A 23,590-nucleotide genomic window follows, 5' to 3' on the forward strand; every position below is an offset into this window, starting at 1 on the left:
TTTAATGCCTGGAATGAGTGCTATAAGCACCACTGCAAGTGCTAACCTGCATTTCTTCACCAGGGAAGGGGGGGGGAGTGGTATATTCGGCAGGGATATTGCTAAAAAAAGTAGCAAGAATGTGGAAGGTCCAAGAGGCCAGGAGCCACAATCAGCAAAGCCCACTTGCAGTGGGGAAGGGTGAAGGTGCAGCAGTACTTGTAGTCAGCTCCTTCCAGGACGCATTTCCCAGGTGCACTGGCTGTGAATGAGAGGAAATTGCTGCTGCTGCTCTGCTTGCCTCTGTATTCAATGATGCGCCTTAAAGCTACCTCTTCAGTGCTAGCTGGGGAACACTGACCAAGTTCAAGGAGTGACTTTAAACCAAACACCCAAGTAGTGCAACTTAATGGAATTTGCTTTCTCAGCAGATTTAAATTAGACACTCACCAGATGCAGTGCTCTGCCTGTCATGCTGTTCAGCAGTGGCTGGTTTTCCTGTGCCCATCGTGACTTGCAGGTTATTGCAGGTGGGTGAGATAATGCAGCTCTTAAGCTACCTCTCCCTCCTTTTTCAGGGTGCTTGTTGTGTACAGTACATCTTACTATTTTTTTTTTGTCAGATTAATTGTAAAACGCAAGGTTAAATGTCAATTTAGTGTGCATGGGAAGAAGAAAAAAAAAAAAAAAACATGACTGTAGGTAGCAGGAGCATCTGGTACCCAGCTCAGCTCTGCTTTCCTTTCTGTGTTTCTAAAAGAATCTGCCTGTTCACATGCCAGCTGCAGCTTGCCTTTACCTCATGCCTATAATACATCTCTGCCTGCTTACGAGGCAGGGTGCAAGAGACACACAGGGCAGTTTGCAATGGTCCCTGAGGACATTCACAGCTGGAGTGTAATTTTTCACTTTTTGAAGGACTCGTCCAGCCTTGCAACAGCATTGTCAAAGCCAAGAGCTTCCCAGCAGCTTGATGGAAAAGGGTGAGGAAGCTGCAGGACTTAACCTGCAAGAGCTTGGCCACTACCTCCTCAGTTTCACATCTCGAACTGCCTCTGATGAGCACAAACCCTGCACTGGAGGTGGGGCAGGTTGGGGGGGTTGGGGCTGACCCACCACCACACTCCGAGTTGGAACATAGTTTGGTGTGAAAAGGGCCCTTCCTGAGGAGCAACGGCTGGATTCTGTGGCTGGAAGCAGCACAGCCATTCCCAGCAGACAAATAATTTATTTAGACCTGCTCAGTTACTGTTAGACAGCAAGTGCCACACAGACAGTGTCCTCTGACGGTAAAGAGGCTGATCTTGGTGGTCTGACACTACTTAGCGCGTAAAGAGAAACCTTTGGAGCAGTCTTAAATATTTGGTAAATAAATGCAGTGTTTGCACTTGGGTTTTGTTATTCTGGTTCTGTAACCTTTACATGTGTGTCTATGTTTCAAGGCTGTAAATACAGCTTTTTTTTAAAAAAAAAAAAATTGCCCCTGGTTTGGACATGGGAAACCTCTGGGAGCTGTGGGATGCAGCAGCCAGCTGGTGCTGCACAGCTGCAGTACAGTGCTGCTCCAGGAGTGGGTGTAGCAGCAGCTAGTGCATACCTTATGTGTGTTAAATTTACCTTGTTCAACACACTTTAAGACAGATAGGAATAATTAAAAAAAAAAAATCAGGTAAGTTTTCTGAAAGAAAATAAGCTATGTGGTCAGCCTCCTGGCTGCTGGTGATGACTCAGTGAGGCTCTGAGAATGCAAAGGTGGCATGTATGGAGCCCCCACACTGCTACGGGCCTCTATCCTGGTGAACGAATGACACATGGTTGTGGATTCCCCCCCCCAAAAAAAAAATTACAAGTTAAGCATTCGTTACCTGTATAAATATTTATTTGTACTAAAAGTGAGTGTTTCATAGTAGAGTATGACGTTCAGAATATATTAAATCATGAGATGCATCAGTTGAGGTACAAATTCCAGTCTCATGTCTTTAATAAATACACTATAAAAAAACTAGTCTGCATACTCTATTTTAATCAGAGGTAATCAGTATACTAAGCTATTTTAAAAGAATAATACATTTGTTTTGCTGTAACCATTTGGATTTACTGCATTTTTTCTTTTTTGAACCGATCGATTATTTTACAATGTTTTAGAATGAGGCAACAGCACTATTTCACTACTTTAAAATGGCAAATATATTGCAATTATAAATTGGAGTATTGCTTTTGTCTTCCAGGTCCCTACCAGAGGGCCTGAGTAGGAAAGGCACTGGTGCTAGCATGCTTTTGGCTACTAACATGGTTGGTGCAGCAATTTTCTGAGGTATTATATGGCTTTGTGTTCTTCCCTTTGAATACTTTAAAAAAATAAAGAAAAAAAAACACGTGACAAGTGAAAAATAAAACACCTCTGACGAAAACATTCCCAATTGCATATGTAGTCTTGGACACTGCACCATGGCCACAGCAAAACATGTTTGAGCTTGAGGTGCCACTTGCTATACTAAGTTACAAGCAGAAGCGGGATTGTTTTTACTGAGCGTAGATCCATTTGTAATTAAAACAAGCAGAAGGTGAGGAGAACATTATTTCCATTTCATTTGAAACACATGCTGACTGGTCCTGGGACATCTACTGAAAAAGGACAAGTACAAAGGCCATGAAATCTGGTGGCTGTGATAGCTAACAAGTGCAGTGGCCCCTGGCTCACCCCTGCACACCATTCCCCTGTGCTCCGGAGCTTTCTCAGAGATCTCCTGGGCTCCACAATGTCCCCCTAGGACAGCTTCCCCTGGCTGCCAGCCCAGTAGGCCAATGAGCCCAGGCAGCACACAGCAGAGTCACCATCCCTCTGCAGCCTCGCTGGGGCTGGGCATGCTGCAGCCTCACGGGACAGTGAGCTCAGAGTTTTTGTTTCTGACTGGACGGAGGAAGGAAGAAATGAAGAACAGCAAGCAATTGAGTTGTCGTCTAGGCTATTTAAAAAAAATCCAGTTAAAAAGTGGCATTAAAAAAGTCCTTCTGTTAGCAAAAATTGTCTAAGGCTCAATCTTGAGAGCAGCAACTGGATCCAAGCACCAAGTACCCGCAGGAACCACTTCTCACCCCAGAAGCTGCTCCTGCACTGGGCAAGGAGTAAAGAAAAAACACTTCATCATTCCTGCTTCATGCAAGGGCACATTTTTATCCTGGTGCCAAGGTCCTGGCTCTGCAGCAGGGACAGGAGCGCAGTGCCAGCAGCACTGAGAGACCCAGCTGGCGTCGCACTGGGCTTCCCGGAGCTGCGCTGTGCTGGGAGCAAAGAGCCGGCTGTCCACCCCTCCCAGCTCCATCAAGGGTGCTCCTGGCAGCTTCAAGGGGAGAAGGCCCCAGCTCAAAGTATTTCTGATTAGTAAAAATCTCTCTGACCCAGGCAGAAAAGTCCTACAAGTCAGAATATTGAAAATATCAAGTAGCTGATCTGTATCATAGGGAATCAATCATTTCTCACTCTTAATACAAGTATTGTTAGAAGTAGTGTTAATTCTTTTTTTCCAGCGACTGGTAGTACTCGGTTAGGACTTTCCAGGCTTTGGGGGCCATGAAGCCATCTGGTGGGTTTTCACCTTCGCGAGCAAGCTTTCTCATGCGTGTTCCTGAGATGAAGTCAAAATCGTTGTGCCTACAGCAAAATAGAGACAGAGGTGAGATCAGCACAACAGCTGAGTTGTCCCAGCACAAATCTTTTGCTATGCCAAGGGCAGAGTCAGAAAGCTCCCGGCACCACTTCCTCACCAATTGCAGGCACCACCAACTTCCCACATTGAGTTTACGATTGGCAGCAATGGTGTCCTCTAAGGGAGCTCTTCCCAGAAGAGCTGGAGTCATAGGTAAAATGCTTCCCCAGAAGCTGTGTAGACTAAGGAAGATGAGACACTGGTACCTGCATTACCTTTTGGGGTCATAAAAATCCATAGCCCTCTTCACTTTGTTGTAAGCAGCCACTCGGAAGGGGATGATTTCCACTGAGGTCAGGCCCGGTGCCATGCTGAGGACCTTCCCTCCTTGCGTAGGCTCGTAGAGGTCCTTCTTGGTCTCAGGGTGAGGCATGCCTGCGGGATCACGCCCTACAATGTAGAAGTTGGCCCCAGCAATCATGCGAGCCCGGCAATGCCACTGCACCTGTGAAGGAGAGACATGAGGAGCTCTGAACACTGAGCAGTGACTGCCCTGAAATGCAGAAAAGATCCTGGTGAGCTGGATCCTGTATGTGGCAGAGAAGGATGGATGGACACGTATCAGTAGCCTCGCTGCAGTTAGTCACTGGCCATCAGACTCATCTTCCCCTGCTTGGACCTGGTACATCACAGTTCTTCTAAGGAGAGGTGTTTCAGCAGAACAGGGATGACAACTGATCTTGTTCCAGTGAATGAAGGAAGTGCTTTGCTGTTTGAATGTGCAGAGCCAGCATACATCAGCCCTTGAGCCCTACATGGGCAGATGCTGTCCACATATCCCACTGGTTCCACGAAAAGGCCTGCCTACAAGGCTTCTGCTTGCACCACTGCCTCTGCTCAGCTCGACTCCCTGCATTTCTTTGCTGCTTGCTTTGTGGTGCGACAAAAGCGAGGATAGACCCTCCAAGGCATCGAACACACGGCCACCTGCAACACCCACAGAGCCACTGCTGAAGGGTTCTGACTCCACCTTAGCCCAGGAGCAGCTGATGCTGATTGGAGGCAATGCTTTGGTTTGGGTTTTAGTTGTTAGCAAAACCAATAGGCAATGGGTGTTTGGGCTGCTTGCAGGGAGGTTTGGTGTCTACTGCTTTCCTTCCACGGATTTAGGGACAGAGGAGAAACAACTGGGAAAAAACAAATGAGCATTGCTGCCCGGCACAGCTCCACTCCCAGCTCTCAGCACAACTTTCAGAAGCGCAGCAGCCTGCTGAGCCAAACCCTCATGAGATGGCAGCTGCAGCAAGCACAGAGTGAAGCAGGGAGGGAGCTGACAGCAAAGCAGCAGTGACTGACCTCTGCCCTGTGGCTTTCTGGAGCTGCACTGGGAAAACAGCAGCAAGCTTGCCCATAAGCTAAACTTACACCATGGTGAGTGTGCAGCGACTATACCTCTGTGGGGCCAGCGTAGAGCATGGGAGAGGGGAAGATGGCAACAATGGTTGATTTTGGGTCCAGGACATGCTCCTCGAGCACCGCTGCATGCTGCTTCATTCGCCATTCCAGCGGGACATCGTCATCTTTGGTCCATCCACCCAGGGGATGCAGGAGAAGCACAGGGTTTTTGTAGCCCCTCTGCAAGAGCTGGCTCCGCGTATCTTGCATGAGCAGGGCATGCCCATTGTGCACGGGGTTGCGCAGCTGAAACGCAAAGACAGCATCTGAAATGGAAAGATTCAGAGGGTCACAGGCCTGCGCTGACTCTGCACTGCTTCATTGATCCACTCTGTACATTTTGACACAGCCATAAGATAGATACACAAGGGTCTGCTGTCCTATCTTCACGTCAAAGAGACCTTAAATACCTTAGATGAGTATTTAACAGAGGTACAGTGATGACCCTGCCAAGTTTATTTTCATTACACATCCTTCCTTTGGGGCCAATTTCAGTCTGATCAGCTCTCCTGTCACGTCTCGAGATGCCACTGGGCACAAATGTAAACCTCTGTTGATTTCCCTGGCTTCTAAAGCTATTTGTCACCTCCCCAAGCTCTATGACACCTTCATGAAGGCCAACGCTATCTCCCTCTTTGAACACCAAAAGGAAATGAGTGTGTAAGGACTGGCACGTCCACTGCTGATGGTCGCTGCTGCTGATGGTCCCCTCTGCTGCTGGGATGCTGTACAGCATTGCAGGTGAGGGTTGAAAGGGTTAATTTCACACTCACTGTGCAAAACTTAATTAGCCCTAATGTGTTGATCTTGCAGAACACTGCAAAGGCCCTTTCTCCAGTGGCAGAGGTGAGAACTGAGCCAGCCAGAGATGCCAGGTGTAACAGGAGATTTATTGGGTCTAATTACACAGACTGATTTACAGACTGAGCTCTTTAGATTGGGCTGCTCCCTTTGAAACCTTGTTTTGCAGAAGTGCCCCTTAGCCCATACTAGGGCTGTTTCCACAGACACCTCTGGTGCTCAGAAACAGGAGTTCATGAGAACACAATTGACTTACGGGTGTAAACAACCTCTCAGCCTGCTCCCTAAGGACTTGCCAAACAGCCTGAAGGCAAATCCTGCTTAGAAACCCTTCTCTGGAAATACTGAGAAATACAACATTGGGTGGCCATCAGATGCCCCACAAACTGCCAAGACGGTCCCCAGGGCAGAGTACCACCTGCAAGTAACCAGAACTCGCCTTTGTGCCTGAAGGCCAAGCACTCAGCACAGGACTTTACATGCTCTGGGTGTGGAAGGAGAGGACCTGTCCTGCCAGGGAGGACAGAGGGGTCATGAGCAGCATGCTCAGCACTCCCCAGCCTTGTGTCTAGAAAAGCCCACTGGGGAAGTTGCCTGACACAAGCACTGTTCCTACCCTAGGAGACCCTACGCCGTTTTTTGTGCTGTGGCCTGCTTCGCACTTCTGCTCTCCCTGCTGCTCCATCCCAGTCTCAGAAGCATATGAAAGCAATCTGGCAGGTGCTGAAAGGCCAGGAGTGAGCAATCACAGACCACAAACATCTCCCAGTGTCAGGAAAGATGGGAGGAGGGCACACACTTGAGAGGCTCATGAATTAGTGAGCCAGCTGGAAAGCTTCAGAAGTAGGACAAGCTCCCCGGTCCACCTAACAAGTCTGTAGGTATCACAGGGATCTAATGATATAGCATGAATTAACCAATTACCCATTAACCAATTAACCCATTAGCATTTACCCATTAACCAATTTACCTCATGCAAAATAATGGCACTTATGGTAAGATTTCTTGGTAAGAAGAGCTGAGTCATTGGTGCTAGCCCAAGGCACTCAACTCACCAGCATTCATTTCTCTGAACTTCTTCTTGAGATCAAGTGGTGTCAGACGGTACTGGTCCAGTCCGTCATTCCATTTGATTTTCTCCAGCACAAGGAGCTCTCCGCCAACCAGCCAGTCTCCACTCTCCATCACCATCTGTGAATTACACACAGGTTACATCAGGACAGAAAAAAATCTCTTCTCTCATTTTCCAGCCTCCTTTAAAAAGTACTAGGCATGATTCTGCTAGTGGAGTGATCTATCTTTCTTTTCAGTCTTAAAGGTTGAAAACATTACCAAAGTGGCAATGTGATCTGAATGTCATGAGCAGTGCAGTGACATAAAGCAAGGCATCAGCCTCAGACACCATACCGCTGCACCCAGCTAGGTGCCAGACCTCTCTGCAGCCTGGAGGTCAATAATTTAGGGCACTAGACCTTCCTCCATCTGAGCTTTTGCTCTTGCAAAGCATTTCCACAGAGCTAACAATGCTCTGGTGGTGGTAACATCACTGTGTTGCCCACCTGTTGTTCCCTCCTATGCTGGAAATGTTATTTTCCTCCTGGGGTGCTGCCTGGGGAGTATGCAGCCCCACGATTTGTTGAATCCTCCTCTAGATGTAATAATGAGGCTTCCAACCCCATTCAGAACAACCTAAGGCCATTATCCTGCACTGACCAGCCCAGGATCTCACCACAAGTCTTTATATGAAATCCCTAAACTGGCATTACTGTACTGTCACAGCTGTTTTCTTCACCGTCAGTGGTATTGTTAAACTTTCATAACTAAGATTGCTCTGTCAAGAGAGCAACTGCTGCTAAATAATTGAGGGAGGTATTTTAAGGTAAGGCAAAAGAATTAATATGGCTTTGGCATTTTTAGTTCAAGCTGCTTGGCACAGCTTGCAGCTCTTCCTTACTAAAGGATGATATTCTTTGTTTGGCCAGCAAAGAGAAGGGAAAAGATCAGGTGTAAAAATACAACCCCTTTGTTGGCTGCCTGCATGAAAGCCACATTGAGGAGTAAAGCACAGCTAAAAAGAAGCGTGAGCTAGGGATTTGCAGCATCAGTATTTGGCAGAATCACTGACATCATCATGCGTCCAAGAGCAGGAAAACCTTGGGATCTAAGTTGTTGGGCATGCTAAAAACATTTGGATGTTGGTACATTCGTGAAAATAAATGAATGCGAGGAGCAGTATGCTTGTTTTCCCTTTCTACCATTTGTTATCTGACTGATGCTCTTGCTAAGCAGCAAGCGCAGTGTTGCTTGTAAGCCTAAAAATTCAGCCCTCCTGCACACTTGAGAAGTGATGGTTCTCAATGAGGAGCTGGGCTTGGAGAGCTGACAGGAAACCCAACGCCATGGAAACCTCAGAGAAGTTTGGTTCTCCAGCCCCACATGGCACACTGCTAATCCTGGCCAGGTTTCCAACAATAGGAGGGACAGGGACAAACCTACTTTGACATGCGGGTGCTTGGCGCAGGTGGTGCCCCAGATACGGGCACAGCGCTCCTCCTTCCTGTGCTCGAAGTACTCGGGGTTCTTCAGGATCGCCACCCTGTGCCCCTCGTAGCTGAGCGCCAGTGCTCCGCAGCCCTCCAGCCGCTGCTTGTCCTCCGTAGAAACCGGCAGCACAATGGGGATGGTCAGGTTGATAACACCATCTGGCAAGAGAAGGGTGGATGTTAGCATCCTCCAAAGACCTAGAGCACCAGCACTGCTCAAAGTGTCCCCACGCTACTTCAGATGGACTGCGGGAGGGTGGTGGAAGAGGCTGGAGGGGGAATTGAGTAAACAGAGGTTTTCAGAAGCTGAAAACAGGAGGCCAGGTTTTCCACGATTAGTTCACCATCAGTCATGTGGATTTATTCACTATCCAATTTTTGTTTTGTGCTGCTACTAAATACCAATGTTAGTGGACTAAAAAAACTCCTTATGTTAGTGCCAGCAATGTCTCAAAGACACCTGGAATACTTCTTTATTTTCTGGATTCTTTCTCTCCCAGGAAGATTTTTCTTTTTCTGTTGGCTTGTTTTAAAGTCTCTTTGAAAATTTTAAACATACATGGTAAATACAGTCTGGCTATATCCATCTCCTCTTCCAGGACATAATCTCCATTAAGACCACTCCAGTGTGGTTTTGCCTGGTGGCATCTCTCACAACCATGAAAATTCACTGCACTGCCCTATTTGCACGTCTCTTGAATCAACTCTTCCAACAGGGAAAATATCATCATGTTTTGTCTTTTTTTTCCTTGTTATCTCTGTACTGTTACCCCTCTTAGTTTATCTTTGCAGTCCATTTTTGATCTATTCTTTGTATATATAGTGAATCTATGTTTGCATGTGTGGTTTCTAATCTCTGTGTTGTCTCCAAATGCCCCCTCCCCGCCCCCATTTCTCACTTCCCCACTAAGGTCTTCCCACTCAGATATGCCAGTATTAATACATAAGAAGCAGTCTCTCCCATGGTTTGCCATTCATAAACAAGAGCAAATAAATCACTGATTCACTTTGTTCTGATCTGACTGAAATCATTTCGGACCCTTGAGAGTCTGAATTTGAAGATTTTGACTATGATATAGATTTTGTTTAATCTTTATTAAAATTTTCCATTTAATTCATGACTCGGTATCATCTGCCAGGCAGCAATTTTCAAGCAACTTCATGAATAATCAGATACCTGTAAGTAGTCACATGGGAATCGATCAATATCAACTTCATATATTTAAAAAATATTAACCAGTGATCAGTCAATAAAGTCAACGTGGAAAAGTTAGCATGGCATTTTCAAATGCAAGACACTAATGAAAATCACTCCAGTGAAAATTACTAGGATTTTTGTGCAGACTGGTCAATAGGACATGGGGTATACATGCCATTTTGTAAACAGTGGAATCATAAATGGGATGTGGGTGTGTTTAGTGTTAATAATTTAAATAGCAAAAAAAATCAGAGCAAAAAGTCTAATTGTAGTGATTTCCATACAACCTGAGGACAGTTAAATACATACCAGCTACGGAGCGATTCTTTCCTGGGAGAATACAAACACAATTAAGATAATTAACACTCACAGGCACCAGTTATGGTTTCCAGAATCAAAGCAGCTTAGTTGAAACCTCCAGCAAACACCGTGTGTCAGTGGGCAGGGCAGGGCACTCCCTCACAAACACAGCCTTTACCAGCCAGCCCGACAGTGCTCATCCAGCTGCACACATTGCACGCACCCAAAGGGATGCGTAGCCTCAGTGCTTTCTCTCCATCTATTTTTAACACTGCTCTTGTGCTAGCTATCAGTATGCCAATGTGGGATTTACTCCTCATTTACAAAGAGGATTTACTCCTGTTTCCAAGGATCAGCTACCTTCTCCTCTCATATGAAGTTGGGCCTGGCAGCCTCCCCTGGCAGAACCATGCAGCGTTAAGAGGTTTTATGTATATATATATATATATATATAATGGCAGCCAAAACCTTTGCACAGCATGATGTGGAACGTCTAGTGCATGACACAGGGCCCTGACCACAGCACTGTGAACTTTGTCACCTTTTGTACTCTTTGGTGCATTTCAGAGCACGGCTTCTCAGCTCCCACACTCCTTTATGAGGGCTTGCATTTAGCACTTCAGAGGAAAGGAGGCTTGAAAGACAGCTGAGCATCAAGCTGTTCCACAAGTGCCTGCTAAAACACCACAGTGCGAGTGTCAGGTCTCTCAAAGCGCAGGATTCGTACCGTTCAGCAGGGTGCCAAAATGGATCACTTGCAGGTACTCTGCCTCACGCATGAAGCCCTTCAGTGGCGTGGCCCAGCCTTCACTCAGCACTTGCACCCACTGCAGATCCAGCTGCAAAACAAACCCAGAGGACACTCCTGTCACCAGCTCCCACTGCTCTTCCTTTCCTTCTGCTGCAAGAGCAGTCTCACCATTTAGCTTTAAATAGAGGACATTCATAAAGGGGAAAAAAGTGGTGCTGGGGGTTGGTGTGATGTTTTCTTTTGTTTGTTTTGTTTTTTAAAGCTAGATCTGTATCCTTCCATAGCACAACCACGTGTGGGGCTGTCCTATTACAATCAACAAAGTTGATGGCCCTGGCGTGCTACAGGACAGAGCAGAGAGACACAACAGGATAAAGTGTCTGAGGATGAGGACCACACTTCATTTCATCATAAACCACAGCCATGAAAGGACACAGCAGTCAGAGGAACCACAAAATCAACACAAAAATGATTAGAGGACTGGAACTCATCTCCTATGAAGACAGGCTGAGGGAACTGGTGTTGTTCAGCCTGGAGAAGAGAAGGCTCTGGGGTGACCCTATAGCAGCCTTCTAGTACCTAAAGGGGGCTACAGGAAAGCTGGGGAGGGGCTCTTTGTCATGGGATGTGGTGACAAGGACAAGGCAGAATGGCTTTAAGGTAAAAGAGGGTAGGTTTACATTAGTCATAAGGAAGAAATTCTTCACTATGAAGGTGGTGAGGCACCAGCACAGACTGCCCAGAAAAGCTGTGGCTGCCCCATCCCTGGAGGTGTTCAAGACCAGGTTGGATGGGGCTTTGGGCAACCTGGTCTGGTGGGAGGTGTCCCTGTGCATGGCAGGGTGTTAGAACTGGATGGGCTTTAAGTTCCCTTCCAAACCAAACCAGCCGGTAATTCTATGAACAGAGCACCATTTAGCCACGTCCCTCCCTATCTATGTTTCTGCCCTTCAAAAAGCAAATCAATGACTGAGTCATAGTGCAGCATTCAAATGAGATGTTACCTTTGTGATCTCTATGGATGGCAGCATGTCTGCTTCAGCTCGGACACTATCAAGTTTATTTTCGGGTACAAATAGCTCAAGAACATCCTTAATCGACGCACGGGGCACAATGTTCTGAAAGAGAGAGAGAGAGAGCACTCATAACACTGCTTTTTAAACGCACACCAAGAAGTCAGTATGTGAAGTTAGATTTATGAGCTGCCGGTGGTAGTGGTAAAAACAAGTGACCTACTTGTGTCTGCAGGAGCTCCACAACCTGCTGAATGCATTCAGACACTGATGCAACGTTTGTTTTCAACACTAGTTCAGGAGATTCAGGCTTCTCATACTCTGAGTCAATCCCTGTGAATCCTATGGACAATTAAACCCAAACCAGATTTATTTAATGTAATACTCCATGCCCTAGAGTCAACACCACTATACAAACAGCTAGCAAGCATTCAAGCTGTACTGAGTACTAGAAGTGCTGCTTGTGATAGTAAGATTAGGGAAATAGGATACCCTTGTGTACTACAAAGAGCCTTTACTAACCCACCTCCAGAGATTTTCTATGTGCAGAGCTGCAAAGATAAGCTATCTGACACTTTGTTAAGCAAAAGGCAAATTAAGAGCTCATTCTTGCATACCTTTGATCTCTCCAGCTCTTGCCTTTTTGTACAGTCCCTTTACATCTCTACTTTCACAAATATTTAGAGGAGCATCTACAAAGATTTCGAAGAAAGGAAGCCCAGCTGCCTCATGAATTTTCCGTGCATTTTGACGATCCTGTTTCAAGAAAGATGGGAAAACCATATGTGTGTGCACTGTAACAAATACCTCGCTACTAAACGACGTTCCCTGGAATCTGACACAGGTAAATTCATCTCTGGTACAGATTTATTAAATTTAAACCAATTCTAATTAAAGGTTTATATATTTTTTCCCCCCTTTTCTTTAAAGATATGTTAGAAGACCTCTTCAGTAAGTAGGATAGCAGAACCTTAGGATGTGAATCAGACCTGTGTTTAAAAAAAAAAAAAAAAAAAAAAAAAGGCAACTATTCAACTATTTACATTGGCTTGATAATGGCAGATATTTGGCATCCTCAGGAAGCATAAAAATACAATCAACTCTTCTTCAAATAAAGTATTGATACCCACTATGACAAGCTATTGTTTTTATGCCTCTTTTCTGCCTCCTAACAAGTTAACAGTAGGAGCCTTTCTAATAAGATTTCAAACATCACTTAACTTTTAACCAATTCTGAAGGCAAAAATGTTATGTCAAACAGCTCTCCAGAAACTTGTACCCATCATTTATAGCTCTGTATACTGGTGGCATTGCACCAAAGAGTGGAGAAGCTAAAGGAACATCTGATGGCATATAAACGTCTCTTTCCTAGGAACATTCACAAGATCAAGGCCATCCAGAAGAGAGCAGCATATGATGCAGAGAGTTTACCTTTGAAAAAGGAGAAATGAAACTCGTTATGCAGATGAGCCCAGCATCAGCAAACAACCTGGCCACTTCTGCAATGCGGCGGATGTTCTCCTCACGGTCTCCAGCTGAGAAACCCAGGTTTTTATTCAAGCCATGCCGAACATTATCACCATCCAGGGAATAGCAGGGGATGCCATGAGAGACCAAGTACTCTTCCAGAGCAAAGCCGATGGTTGTCTTACCAGCTCCAGAAAGGCCTGTTGGAGACAGAAAAGTGAGGTTCAGTTTCAAAAGAATGAAAATGACACCATAAACTAATTCCTCCTGAAATGCTGGCAACAGAACTCCTCCTGTCTGGAGCTGCTTTAGCAAAAATGAGGTAGGGAGGTTGGAGTAAACTTTTCAGTGTATTGTTACCCCTGCAGGACCCTGGCCAAACCTTCTTACTCCAGGGGTGGCATTAATGCTATGAGAAATGCTGTTAGACGCTCCCATCTGGACAGGTTCAGTTCAGCTGTGTTGCAGAAGTACATCCTGCTGGGCCACGGTGGAACAAACAGGTGTCAGGAAGCAGAGGAAGCTTTAAAGGATGCTGTTGCTTCTACATCTTTCAGCATCTTCCTCCTCCTCTTCCCCCTCTGGACAGCCAGCTGCTCTCCTGGATTGGACCAAGGAGAGATTCTTGCCCTAAGTGTGTGCAGTGGGATGGGCTCCAACAGCAGCAACAGCCCTTGTGCATCCACAGACACTTCCACTTCCACTTACGCAGGAACAGTAGCCATAGATCTGTGACAGCAGAACAGGATGGCTCTGCATCTCCTGGAGTCAGCAGCCAGAAAGTCACCAATCCTAAGTGAGGTGGCTGCTTCCCACCCCAGCTTCATCCACTCACACAATGAGCACTTGCTACTGCCTGTGTAGCAGAGTGGCAAGAGGCCCTGGGGCACCAAAACCTCTCCTTTCTCTTGGGTGAGGATGCATGGGTTGAAAGCTCCTTAAGATGGAAGAGGATCTCAATTTAGGAAAGAGAACACCTTCAAACATAATGCCTACCTCAGGAAACACTTTGCCTTGGAAAATATCCTGAGGAGACAGCATCACCTGCCTGCCTATTTATATACCCCATGACACCTACTATTGACTAGTGATGGAAATGAGATCCAGGCAAGGGGGACTTTCAGTATGATGCAGAATGGCCATGCTTGTGCTGGAGAGGAAATGTGGCTGGGCGTGCTGCTGCCTGTGCCTTTGGTTTGTGTAGTACAACAGCCTGAGGGCCCTCCTCAGCAATGTGGGACACTCAGGTGTCCTTCTGTTTCATCTACACAGTCCATGTAGCATCCTTCCATATGGTCTCTTAAAAGTCAGTTGTTGGGAAGTTAGGAGGCAACTGCATATATCATAGAATCATAGAATGGCTCCTGTTGGAAGGGACCTCTCCATCTTTTTTATAAGCCTCCTTTAAGTATTGAAAAGCTGCAATGAGGTCACCCCGCAGCTTTCTGTTCTTCTAGCTGAACAGCCCCAGCTCTCTCAGCCTTTCTTCGTAGAAGAGGTGCTCCAGCCCCTTGATCATCTTTGTGGCCCTCCTCTGGATCCACATCCTTTTTGTGCTGGGGGCCCCAAACATGGATGCAGGACTCCAGGTGGGGCATCATGAGGGCAGAGCAGAGGGGGAAAAATCATCTCCTTCCCTGCTGGCCACTCCTCTGGTGATGCAGCCCAGGTTGCTCTAAAACTCCCAACTCTTCCTCTACAGGGATACTCTCAGTGAGTTCTTCTCCCAGTCTGTACTCACGTCTGGGATTGCCCCAACCCAGGTGCAGCACCCTGCACTTGTTGAACCTCATTCAGTTCATGTGGGCCCACTTCTCAAGCTTGATCAGGTCCCTTTGGATGGCATCCCTTCCTTCTGTTGTATCGACTGCACCACTCAGCTGGGTGTGATCTGCAAACTTGCTGAGGGTGCACTTGATTCCATTGTCTATGTCATTGATACAGATATTAAACAGCACGGGTCCCAGAACAGACCCCTGGGGGACACCACTTGTCACTGGCCTCCCCCTGGACATGGAGTCATTGACCACCACTCTCCGGGTGGTCAAATCCATCTCTCCAATTTTGAAATCAGGATGTCATGTGGGACCACGTCAAAAGCCTTACAGAAGTCCAGGTAGATCACATCAGTCGGTCTTCCCTTGTCAACTGATGCAGTCACTCCATCACAGAAGGCCACCATATTGGTCAGGCACAATTTGCCTTTGGTGAAACCACGCTGGCTGTCTTGGATCACCTCTTCGTCTTACATGTGCCTTGACATTGCTTCCAGGCGGATCTTTTCCATGATCTTCCCAGGCACAGAGGATCACTGGTCTGTAGTTCCCTGGGCCCTCCTTTCTTTTCTTTTTAAAAATGGGAGTGATGTTTCCTTTTTTTCAGTTACCAGGGACTTCACCTGACTACCAGGATTTTCAAGTATGATGGAGAGAGGCTTGGCAACTCCACCAGGCAATTCCTTCATGACCTTGGGATGCATGGCATCAGGCCCCATAGACTTGTACTTGTTTAGTTTCATCAGGTGGTCTCAAACCTGCTCTTCACTTACAGTGGGGGAGGGGGGAATTTGCTCCCCCAGCTCCCATCTACAGGTTCAGGGAAATGAGAGACTTGGGAAGCCTGACTGACAGTGACAACTGAGGTGAAGAAATTGCTGAGTACCTCAGCCTTCTCAGTGTCTGTCATTACCAATCCCCACTTTCCTTGGTCTTTCTCTTTTGAGCAATATACCTACAGAATCCCTTCCTGTTATTCTTTGCATCCCTTGCCAAGCTCAGTTCCATCTGGGCCTTGGCTTTCCTGATCCCATCCCTGCACATCTGGGCAGCATCCCTGTACTCTTCCCAGGCCACGTGTTCCTGCTTCCACTGCCTGTGTGTTTTCTTCTTCAGCTTCAATTTGACCAGGTCCTTGTGCAGCCATCCCGGTTCTCTGCCCTCCCTGCCTGCTTTCTTACCCGGGGGATGGAGAGTTCTTTTGCTCAAAGAGTCTCCAGGTCTGTTCAGCTCCTTTGTCCCTGAGGACAGTGTTTCAGGGGATCTGACACCCCAGGTCTTTAAATAGCTTGAATTTCACTCTTTGGAAGTTCAGGGTCCTGACTTTGCTCTTCGTCAGGCCCGTATTTCCCAAGATCACAAAAGAGTACTTATCAGCCAAAAAAGTTCAAAGCTTTTGCATACAGGAGCTTGGAGTGACACTTGAAAGAAGGAAATTGCCTTGGATAGTTATTTCTGGCTTCAGAAATGATGTTAAAACAGATAAGATGGTGGCCTTCTTGAGATGAAAGAGGAAAACAAAATAGAGATGTGCTTTAATCCAACATCTAACACAAATTGATAATGAAGGCAAATCAGAATGGCTTTACAAACCCTTCCACTCATGTCTTGCATCATCACCTGGCAGCCAAAGAAAGTATAAGTATTTAACAATCAAAGAAAAGAGTGGAATGTAGCAAAAAAAAAATGTTGTGTAATTATCAGCAGAGCACAATAAATGCTGTTGCCATTTTTAGCAGTCCCTAGTCCTCAAATGCTGAGTTGGTTTTTCAAAGCAGAAGAGAAGGGCAACACACCAGAAGGTGTACAGAATGAGAAATAACATATGAAAACCACGATGGCAGCACAAGAAATTACTTTCAGCACAACTCACTGTCTGGGCGTATTTCCTTTCCAGACAAGGAGACCACCTTGTTTTGCTGCTCACGAGGTCATTTTAAACACAGTAAACCTGAGTGCCCCCATAAACTTCCCATTGACCCAGAATGAAAATGTGCATGTGCTGTTCCAGATGATCCTGGGCGTGTTTCACTGCCAGGGGCTGCCTGGGTTTGAGCCAAGGCTTCCTCAGCCACATGCTTTGGAACAACAAGCGTGACCCATAGGGCTTTTCATGTGTTCAATCAAGGGAGCCAGGAAATGGAGGCCCCAATAACAGCTGTGAAATTTGTAACAATGTTAGTTAGGGGCAGCAGCTGCCAGGGAGAACATCTTGCTTTACAAACACCATGTGGCAGTGTTTCCTACTCAACATTGTTTTGCAACTCCCAGCTCACAAGGAGCACTGGTGTTTCCCACAGATTCCAAAACCCCATCCCAAAATCCCACCTCCAAGCTGTCCTCCTTATCCCCCTCATTCATGCAAGCAGCTGTCCCACATGAAGCGAGACATTCGCGTCCAGATGAAAATACCTGTTAGCCAAACCGTGCAGCCTCGAAATCCACCCCTGGTACCGACAACTTGTCCTCTCTTACTCCTGCTGACATGGTGGGCTTGGTAAACCACATTGGTTGATACCTAATGGAAACAGAGCAGAACAGAGCTTTCGTTACATTGCTGTACTCCATATGTGAGAAAATTTCAGCCAGGATCCAAGAGAGATGCAAATTCATTCAAAAATCTACACAAGCCATTGTGGCGAACACTGGCAATTTCATTGTACAGGAAAACACTACAACCGAAATAGGAAAACGGGAAGAAAACAAAGGAAAACAGTGAGGAAACCTTTTAAGCCACTGGTGTTAAGTTATGTCTGTTCAAGTGCAGGTGTGGGCTGTGGCCAGAATTAGTGACCTGGAAGGGCTGAACCGGGCGAGCCTGTCCCCTCCAGCAGGGCTTTGCTCCTCCTCACCACTGCCATGGCGCGGTCAGGTCCCACGAAACCAAGCGCACCACCTACAGAACCTCAGGCAGCCGCGTTAATTGCGAGGGTTACGTTTCCAGCCGCGCCAGCAAAAGGGAAAGTCCCAGCAGGAGCTGGCAAGGAAACATTTTCTCCTCAGCCTCAATCTGCATCTGAAGTGCAGGTTCATCCCTTCTGTACTGCTGGTGCAGCAGGGGACCCAGGCTTGCTCGTAACGCACATGATCCTATGTAAATATTTCCGCGTCTGAAGTCACAGCAGGGAAGCCATATTTTATATGCCTGAGATTTTTTTTCAACAAGCAAAAAGCAAAGGAGGAATGGGAGAGAACAACTTTTAGAAGTGTCTGCAAAATAGCCATTTTTTCCTGTGCTTTCTGGGCCATTAATTAATATGATGCAGCAAAGGTATGAGCGTTCATTGGAGTCTTGGTATTTTGTATGCACTAGGGGGCTGTGCCTGCACAGAAATCTGGGTGATAATTACTCCATAACAAAAGAGAAAGAGCACCCTCCTTGCCTCTTCTCTCTTCAATATTATCCCTTTCAGAGAGGCCAGCATCCTAGCAGAGGTCAAACTCCCACCACAGAGGTGTATCAAATATACTCAGAATGTCATGCTCAATTTCAATTTCAGTTTAGCTAAAAACTCCTACGTTAGCCTCTTTTAATGCCTGCAAACAAGAGGTGAAATTTTCCAGTTGCAATTGCTTGTGGGCATGCTGAACAGATACCCAGCTCCAAAACAGCTTAAGATACAGGCAAATGTGGCCCAAGTAATCATAATAACAGTGACAGATCTTGACTTCGAGGCTCACTGTGGGACAGAGGAGCAGTTCCTCCAGGACAGGCACAACGCAGCCGATGCTCTTGCACACCTCCTTGTGTCCAGACTGAAGAGGCTGTCAGGGCTCTCGTCTCAGCCCCCCTGGGTGACACATCTACCCGTTCCAGGACTCTCAGGTCCCCTTTTCATTGCTGCTCTCAGCAGAGTAGGTCCCTGATGCTGCTTCCCCCTCCCATGGCCGTTTCAGTGGATAAAAATAAATTATTTGGGTGTTTCCCAAGTTGCTCCTCCACAGGTTGAAGTCCTACTCCTTTTCCCTTCTTTGCAAGCAGCTCATCCAAGCTCACGGGATGAAGGACACTGCTGGCGTCTCCCTTGACAAGCCCCAACACCCGTGTGCTCCTGCACAGTGACGAACCCGTGCCAAATCACATCCCGCTGCAACAAGCTTCCCTCCTCCACCAGCAAGGTGCTCTTACCAGCATCATCTCTTGCCATACAAAGTACAGCGCAAAGAAAGAGCCTGCTATGGACCAAGGCAGATGAGATGCTGTCTGAGACACAGACCCCAGTGGACACTGGTAGCACCCTTCAAGTCTTGCAGCCCTTCCGCGAGCATTGCAACACACCACCCCTTCCCCAAAACCTGCTGCTCCAGCAACCCCAAACAAAACCTCTCTAGGTCCGACTGGGAAAGCACAGCTGAGCTGAACACATCCTCATGACTCCTAAAACAAAAGGCAAAGATAAATAGTTCAACATTTGTTTTCAGGGTGGTGGTGGGTTTTTTTGTGTGTGTGTTTGATTTGCAGCGGGGATGTCAAAAGTCTTTGAGCATTTGGAGCTTGCAAATATGAGATGACACCACCGTGGTTTCATTTTTTCTTGTTCCCAGGGGTTCAGACTTCTGAGGCAGGATTAAACGAGCACACGTGGAAAGTAACAGCCACCAAAACTAGACACCATGGTGCGTTCCTGCTGCTTTACCTTTGGCTGAGGCCTGGCACTGCTCTGGCACTGTGCGTGGGTGCCCAAACTCACTCCTCTCAACAGTGCACCACGACTCAGCGCTGCAGCGAAGCCATCTCAGATGCAGCACGAAGCCTGAGTCGCAATCACACAGCCCTCCAGCGCTCCAGCACATGGAGCAGGTATTTTGCAATTTGTTTGCAAGCCACAACAGAAGAGGCAGATATTTCTGTGTGGAGAAATGAAACCTGCAAGTTCCAAAGCTCTTTTCTACACCCTTCTGCCCCCTGCGTCAGCAGGAACTCCAGCAGCACGCTTATTTCCTCACAAAGTGGCTTTGCAGAACGTTGATCTGCTGGGTCTACTCTGCATGACCAGGCATACGATAACGTCTGTGCCTCAGGAAGATGCAGGTGCTAACACATTCCCATGTGGCTGACATAATGAGATTATTATGTTAAAAATACATGCTGCTGTAAAATTGCACAGTGCGTGCATCTTGGAGCAAGTTTTTTTGTTTGCACCAGCATCTTTTGGAGCTTGGGAAAGCACCACCAAGTGCATTTTTGCAAACCAGCAGCACTTCCAGACCTCTCATACCCTCCACTTTTGCTCCTACACCTTTAGAAATCTCACTGCTGAAGAGGCAGATTTCCCCAGTGTCATGTGTCTGAACAGCGGGACTCACACCGACTCTGACCCTGGTTACCAGCTGTACAGAAAGTAAGAGGCAGAGGGCAACAGGAGGCTTCACTGGTGGCTGGGAAGGGGCGGCTCAGCAAAACCCCCACCTCATCATCCACCAGCTCAGGAAGTCAGATCTGAAAGAAAGCAGAGAGAAGCCACAGCAGCACCAGAAATAAGAATCGATGGCCTGAGAGCAAGCCTCAGAGAGATTTAGTCTAGAAAGAGCGTACACAGTAAGGCTGTTGGCAGGCAGAGATAAGGTTTCGTAAGACACAGGGTTGGTCTGCTGATTTTCTTCTCGTGGTTTAATCTCATCATCGTAAACCAAACAGACCAAGCCTGTGTACAAAGACCTCAAAATACATCTAAAAGAGATCAGGGCTTCTGATCAGCCCTGCAGCATGCCTGAATGCTGGGCCCCATGGGGGCAGGAACAATTTAGGGACACTAGCAAGCATTTCTTGCAGAAATTCTGAGTCTGGCCACGTCTACATTAGCTCAGTGCCCAGACCATCTGCCCTGGCTCACCTCATCCAGGACAGGGGAAAATTTAATATGTGATTCCAGACCTTCTGCCAAGGCTGCAGTGCGCTCTGCTTTTCACCTTCTGTCCTAGTGAACCTTTCCACGAGGCTGACAAACTGGGAGGCACCAATATTGCAGAATCATAGCATCACACTATGATTTGGGTTGGGAGTGACCTTAAAGGCCACCCCATTCCAACCTTCCGCTTCCCAGAACACCTCCTACCAGCCTAGGCTGTCCCAAACCCCATCCGGCCAGGGCGTGAGCACTTCCAGGGATGGGGCATCCACAGCTTCTCTGAGCAGCCTGGGCCAGTGTAAGATCATAGGTATCTTTCAGATCAGATCTCTCTGATCACAGGTATCTGATCACAGGTATCTTTCAGATCATGTCTCTCCTGACCTGGCTTCCAAAAGAAATGAGGTTTCTTGGCCCTGGACATGATGCTCCCCTAGTTGGTGAAAGTGGGTTGTAGGCTGAAAATGAGAGGCTTTTCCTTGGTTCTCCTCTGAAATAAAGAGATGTCGCTTGAGACCAGAGAGCCCAGCACAGCTCAGACCTGATGGAAGTCAGGAGCCATCAGTGTCCCCTGCTCTTAGAGGTGCCACTTCTCAACTCATAGCATCTAAAAAAGTCACCTCAGCTCTCCTTAAGTGTTGTTGGCTGTGAAAGGGAGCAGCAGCACATGCCCAGATAAACCAAAGGCTGCATGTGACTGCCCACATGAGGTGTTATCAGGCAACATCTTCTCTTACCCAACAGTGCTGTGCTGAATGCACCATATCTGGGGGCCTCTCCCAACCTTGTCTGACATCTGTTAGAAGCAGAAAAACTGCATGATTAATAGAAAATGTTCTAGACAAACAATAAATGGGCATTACAGATGATTTGCCATCCGTCTTTCATTAGGAATTCAAATAGGTACAAACTCTGGACCTTAGGATGCACCTCTAGCCCCAGTTGCCCATTTCTTCAGCCAGCATCCCCACAGCTGCTGGGGGGACTCTAGGGAGCAGCTCCCTCTGGCTAACCGCACATCAGCCCAAGGACCATGCTGACGGAGGAGCAGCACTGGAGCACAGCATCACGGCAGCATGCAGTCACGCGTCCCGCTCCCAGCAGCCGGACCAGCCTCGCATGGAGGCGGGTGACATCTGGCAGCACCTCGGGCACTTCAGAGGCTCCCCCAGCATCATTTCTACTTACAGGACTCATGTCATTAGGATGATGATTCACTTCTCCAGTTAAGTGTTTAATACATGACCTGTTTTGGTACTTCAGCCTGGAAAACTCTCCAAAAGGGAAGAAAAAAAAAAAAAAAAAACCAGCAACAACAAGGATAGGCTTCCAAAAACATTTTGAGCCAATCACATTGAAAAATGATAGAACTGACTTTTGAAATTATAAAATGATCAAGCAAGCTTTCATGTTTGAAGTCAAATGCTTGTTTAAACCTACAGAGACTTATCTTATTGTTTAAAATTACTTCCCAAATCCTGTCACTGCATTAAAAAAAAATCCTCATTAGCTGATTAAAAATTAAGTTATGGAACTTTTCCCTTAAAAAAAATAAAATTCTTCTACCAGGGCAATTCCTGCAGCTGCTCTTGCAAAAGGGCATCATTGAGAAGAGAAAGCATCCATCACCACCACGGGGGAAAAACCTTCTGTAACAGTGAGAACAGGGGGGTTTGCTTGTGGAAGGCTAGCTCATACAGTCATAATCAAGCACAACGGAGAACCCTCGGAGTCTCTGAAGTCCTGATGTAGCTCTTGTAACACTCTACTTACAGACTTTTCCCAAACATCACTGTAGTTCACTGAAAAGGGCTAAGGGTAAGGGTTTCAAAATCAGCTCTCTCCTTTCCCAGGGAAAAACCCTAGATAGCTAGAATTACTCTGGAAATTTCCGCCTGTTTCGGGCCACAGGATCCCATCACCACAGAGTGGAGCAGGGCCAGCAGGCGCAGATGGGAAAGGAGGGATGGAGCTTCTCAAGCACCCAACATATCTCCACACCACCCATCTTCCTGTCCCCCCACCATCCCCCTCTTCCCTGCACATTTGGGCCACCTGACACAGCACTACCTGAAGAGCTAGGGGACACGTAGGATGGCGCACTTGCTTCAGGCACTGATAAAAAATGTTAAAAATAGCAGCATTTTTTTTTTGAGATTTAGTTGAACAATGCAGTGATGGGGTGCTAAATATCCTGCTGGGGTTGCCAGCATTTGCTCACACCAGGTATGCTGCGCTGGGCTCCCTTCTGCATTTAGCTCTCTCATAAACCAAAGCAGACCACACACGGTCCTCGGCACAGTCAGCTACTGCCGCTTGTTCCTTTTGGCACCACTACATCAGCCTATTTTCCCTGCCAGCAGCATAATACAGAAGGTCTTAAGGAGACTAGCAGACATCCTAGCTACCTGAAACAAGCAGGCTTTCAGCTTGCAGACAGACGGTTTGAAACGCCAAATATTTCTAACACACGTTTGTCAAGGTGGCGTTAGCCAAAGTGCTTTCTCCTTAACCCACAGGAATTTTTGAGCTCTGAGCAAGACCCTGATTTTGAGTGCTGCTAAAACAGTTTTCATCTGGTATAAATGTGAGTGTTTGGGGTTGCCACAATCAAGTTTTATACAACCCCGGGGGAAAAAAAAAAATAAGGCTCAACATACAAGCTCACGTTCCTGTCACCTTGCAAATCAGATACTGATTTCAAGACAGTCTGACTTGTAAGCAGCAGGTTGGGCATTAAAAGTCATCTCTCTGAAGTCACCCAAGTCACCCAGATCAGGGTTTTACTTTCCTTTTTTTTTTTTTTTAATTA

The 23,590-nt window shown here is 46.9% G+C and overlaps 1 protein-coding gene across 2 annotated transcripts in view; it reads right to left on the minus strand.

Moving 5' to 3' along the window:
• Positions 1-2,877: 2,877 nt before the first annotated feature.
• PAPSS2 (3'-phosphoadenosine 5'-phosphosulfate synthase 2) overlaps positions 2,878-23,590 on the minus strand; it is a 30,374-nt gene continuing 9,661 nt past the window's right edge. The window contains exons 2-13 of one of the 2 annotated variants that reach the window (XM_035330738.1): positions 17,342-17,447; positions 13,119-13,354; positions 12,305-12,443; positions 11,911-12,029; positions 11,679-11,792; positions 10,651-10,762; positions 9,933-9,953; positions 8,379-8,584; positions 6,938-7,073; positions 5,079-5,347; positions 3,902-4,131; positions 2,878-3,631 (exon numbers count right to left, since the gene is read on the minus strand). In XM_035330738.1, coding sequence (XP_035186629.1) covers positions 3,490-3,631; positions 3,902-4,131; positions 5,079-5,347; positions 6,938-7,073; positions 8,379-8,584; positions 9,933-9,953; positions 10,651-10,762; positions 11,679-11,792; positions 11,911-12,029; positions 12,305-12,443; positions 13,119-13,354; positions 17,342-17,447 — 1,830 coding nt within the window. In that variant the 3' untranslated portion in view covers positions 2,878-3,489. The remainder of the gene's footprint in view (positions 3,632-3,901; positions 4,132-5,078; positions 5,348-6,937; positions 7,074-8,378; positions 8,585-9,932; positions 9,954-10,650; positions 10,763-11,678; positions 11,793-11,910; positions 12,030-12,304; positions 12,444-13,118; positions 13,355-17,341; positions 17,448-23,590) is intronic. The other variant, XM_035330739.1, reaches the window with a different exon arrangement.

The sequence above is a fragment of the Oxyura jamaicensis genome, chromosome 6, assembly GCF_011077185.1.
Source record: "Oxyura jamaicensis isolate SHBP4307 breed ruddy duck chromosome 6, BPBGC_Ojam_1.0, whole genome shotgun sequence".
In the NCBI taxonomy this organism is placed as follows: Eukaryota; Metazoa; Chordata; class Aves; order Anseriformes; family Anatidae; genus Oxyura; species Oxyura jamaicensis.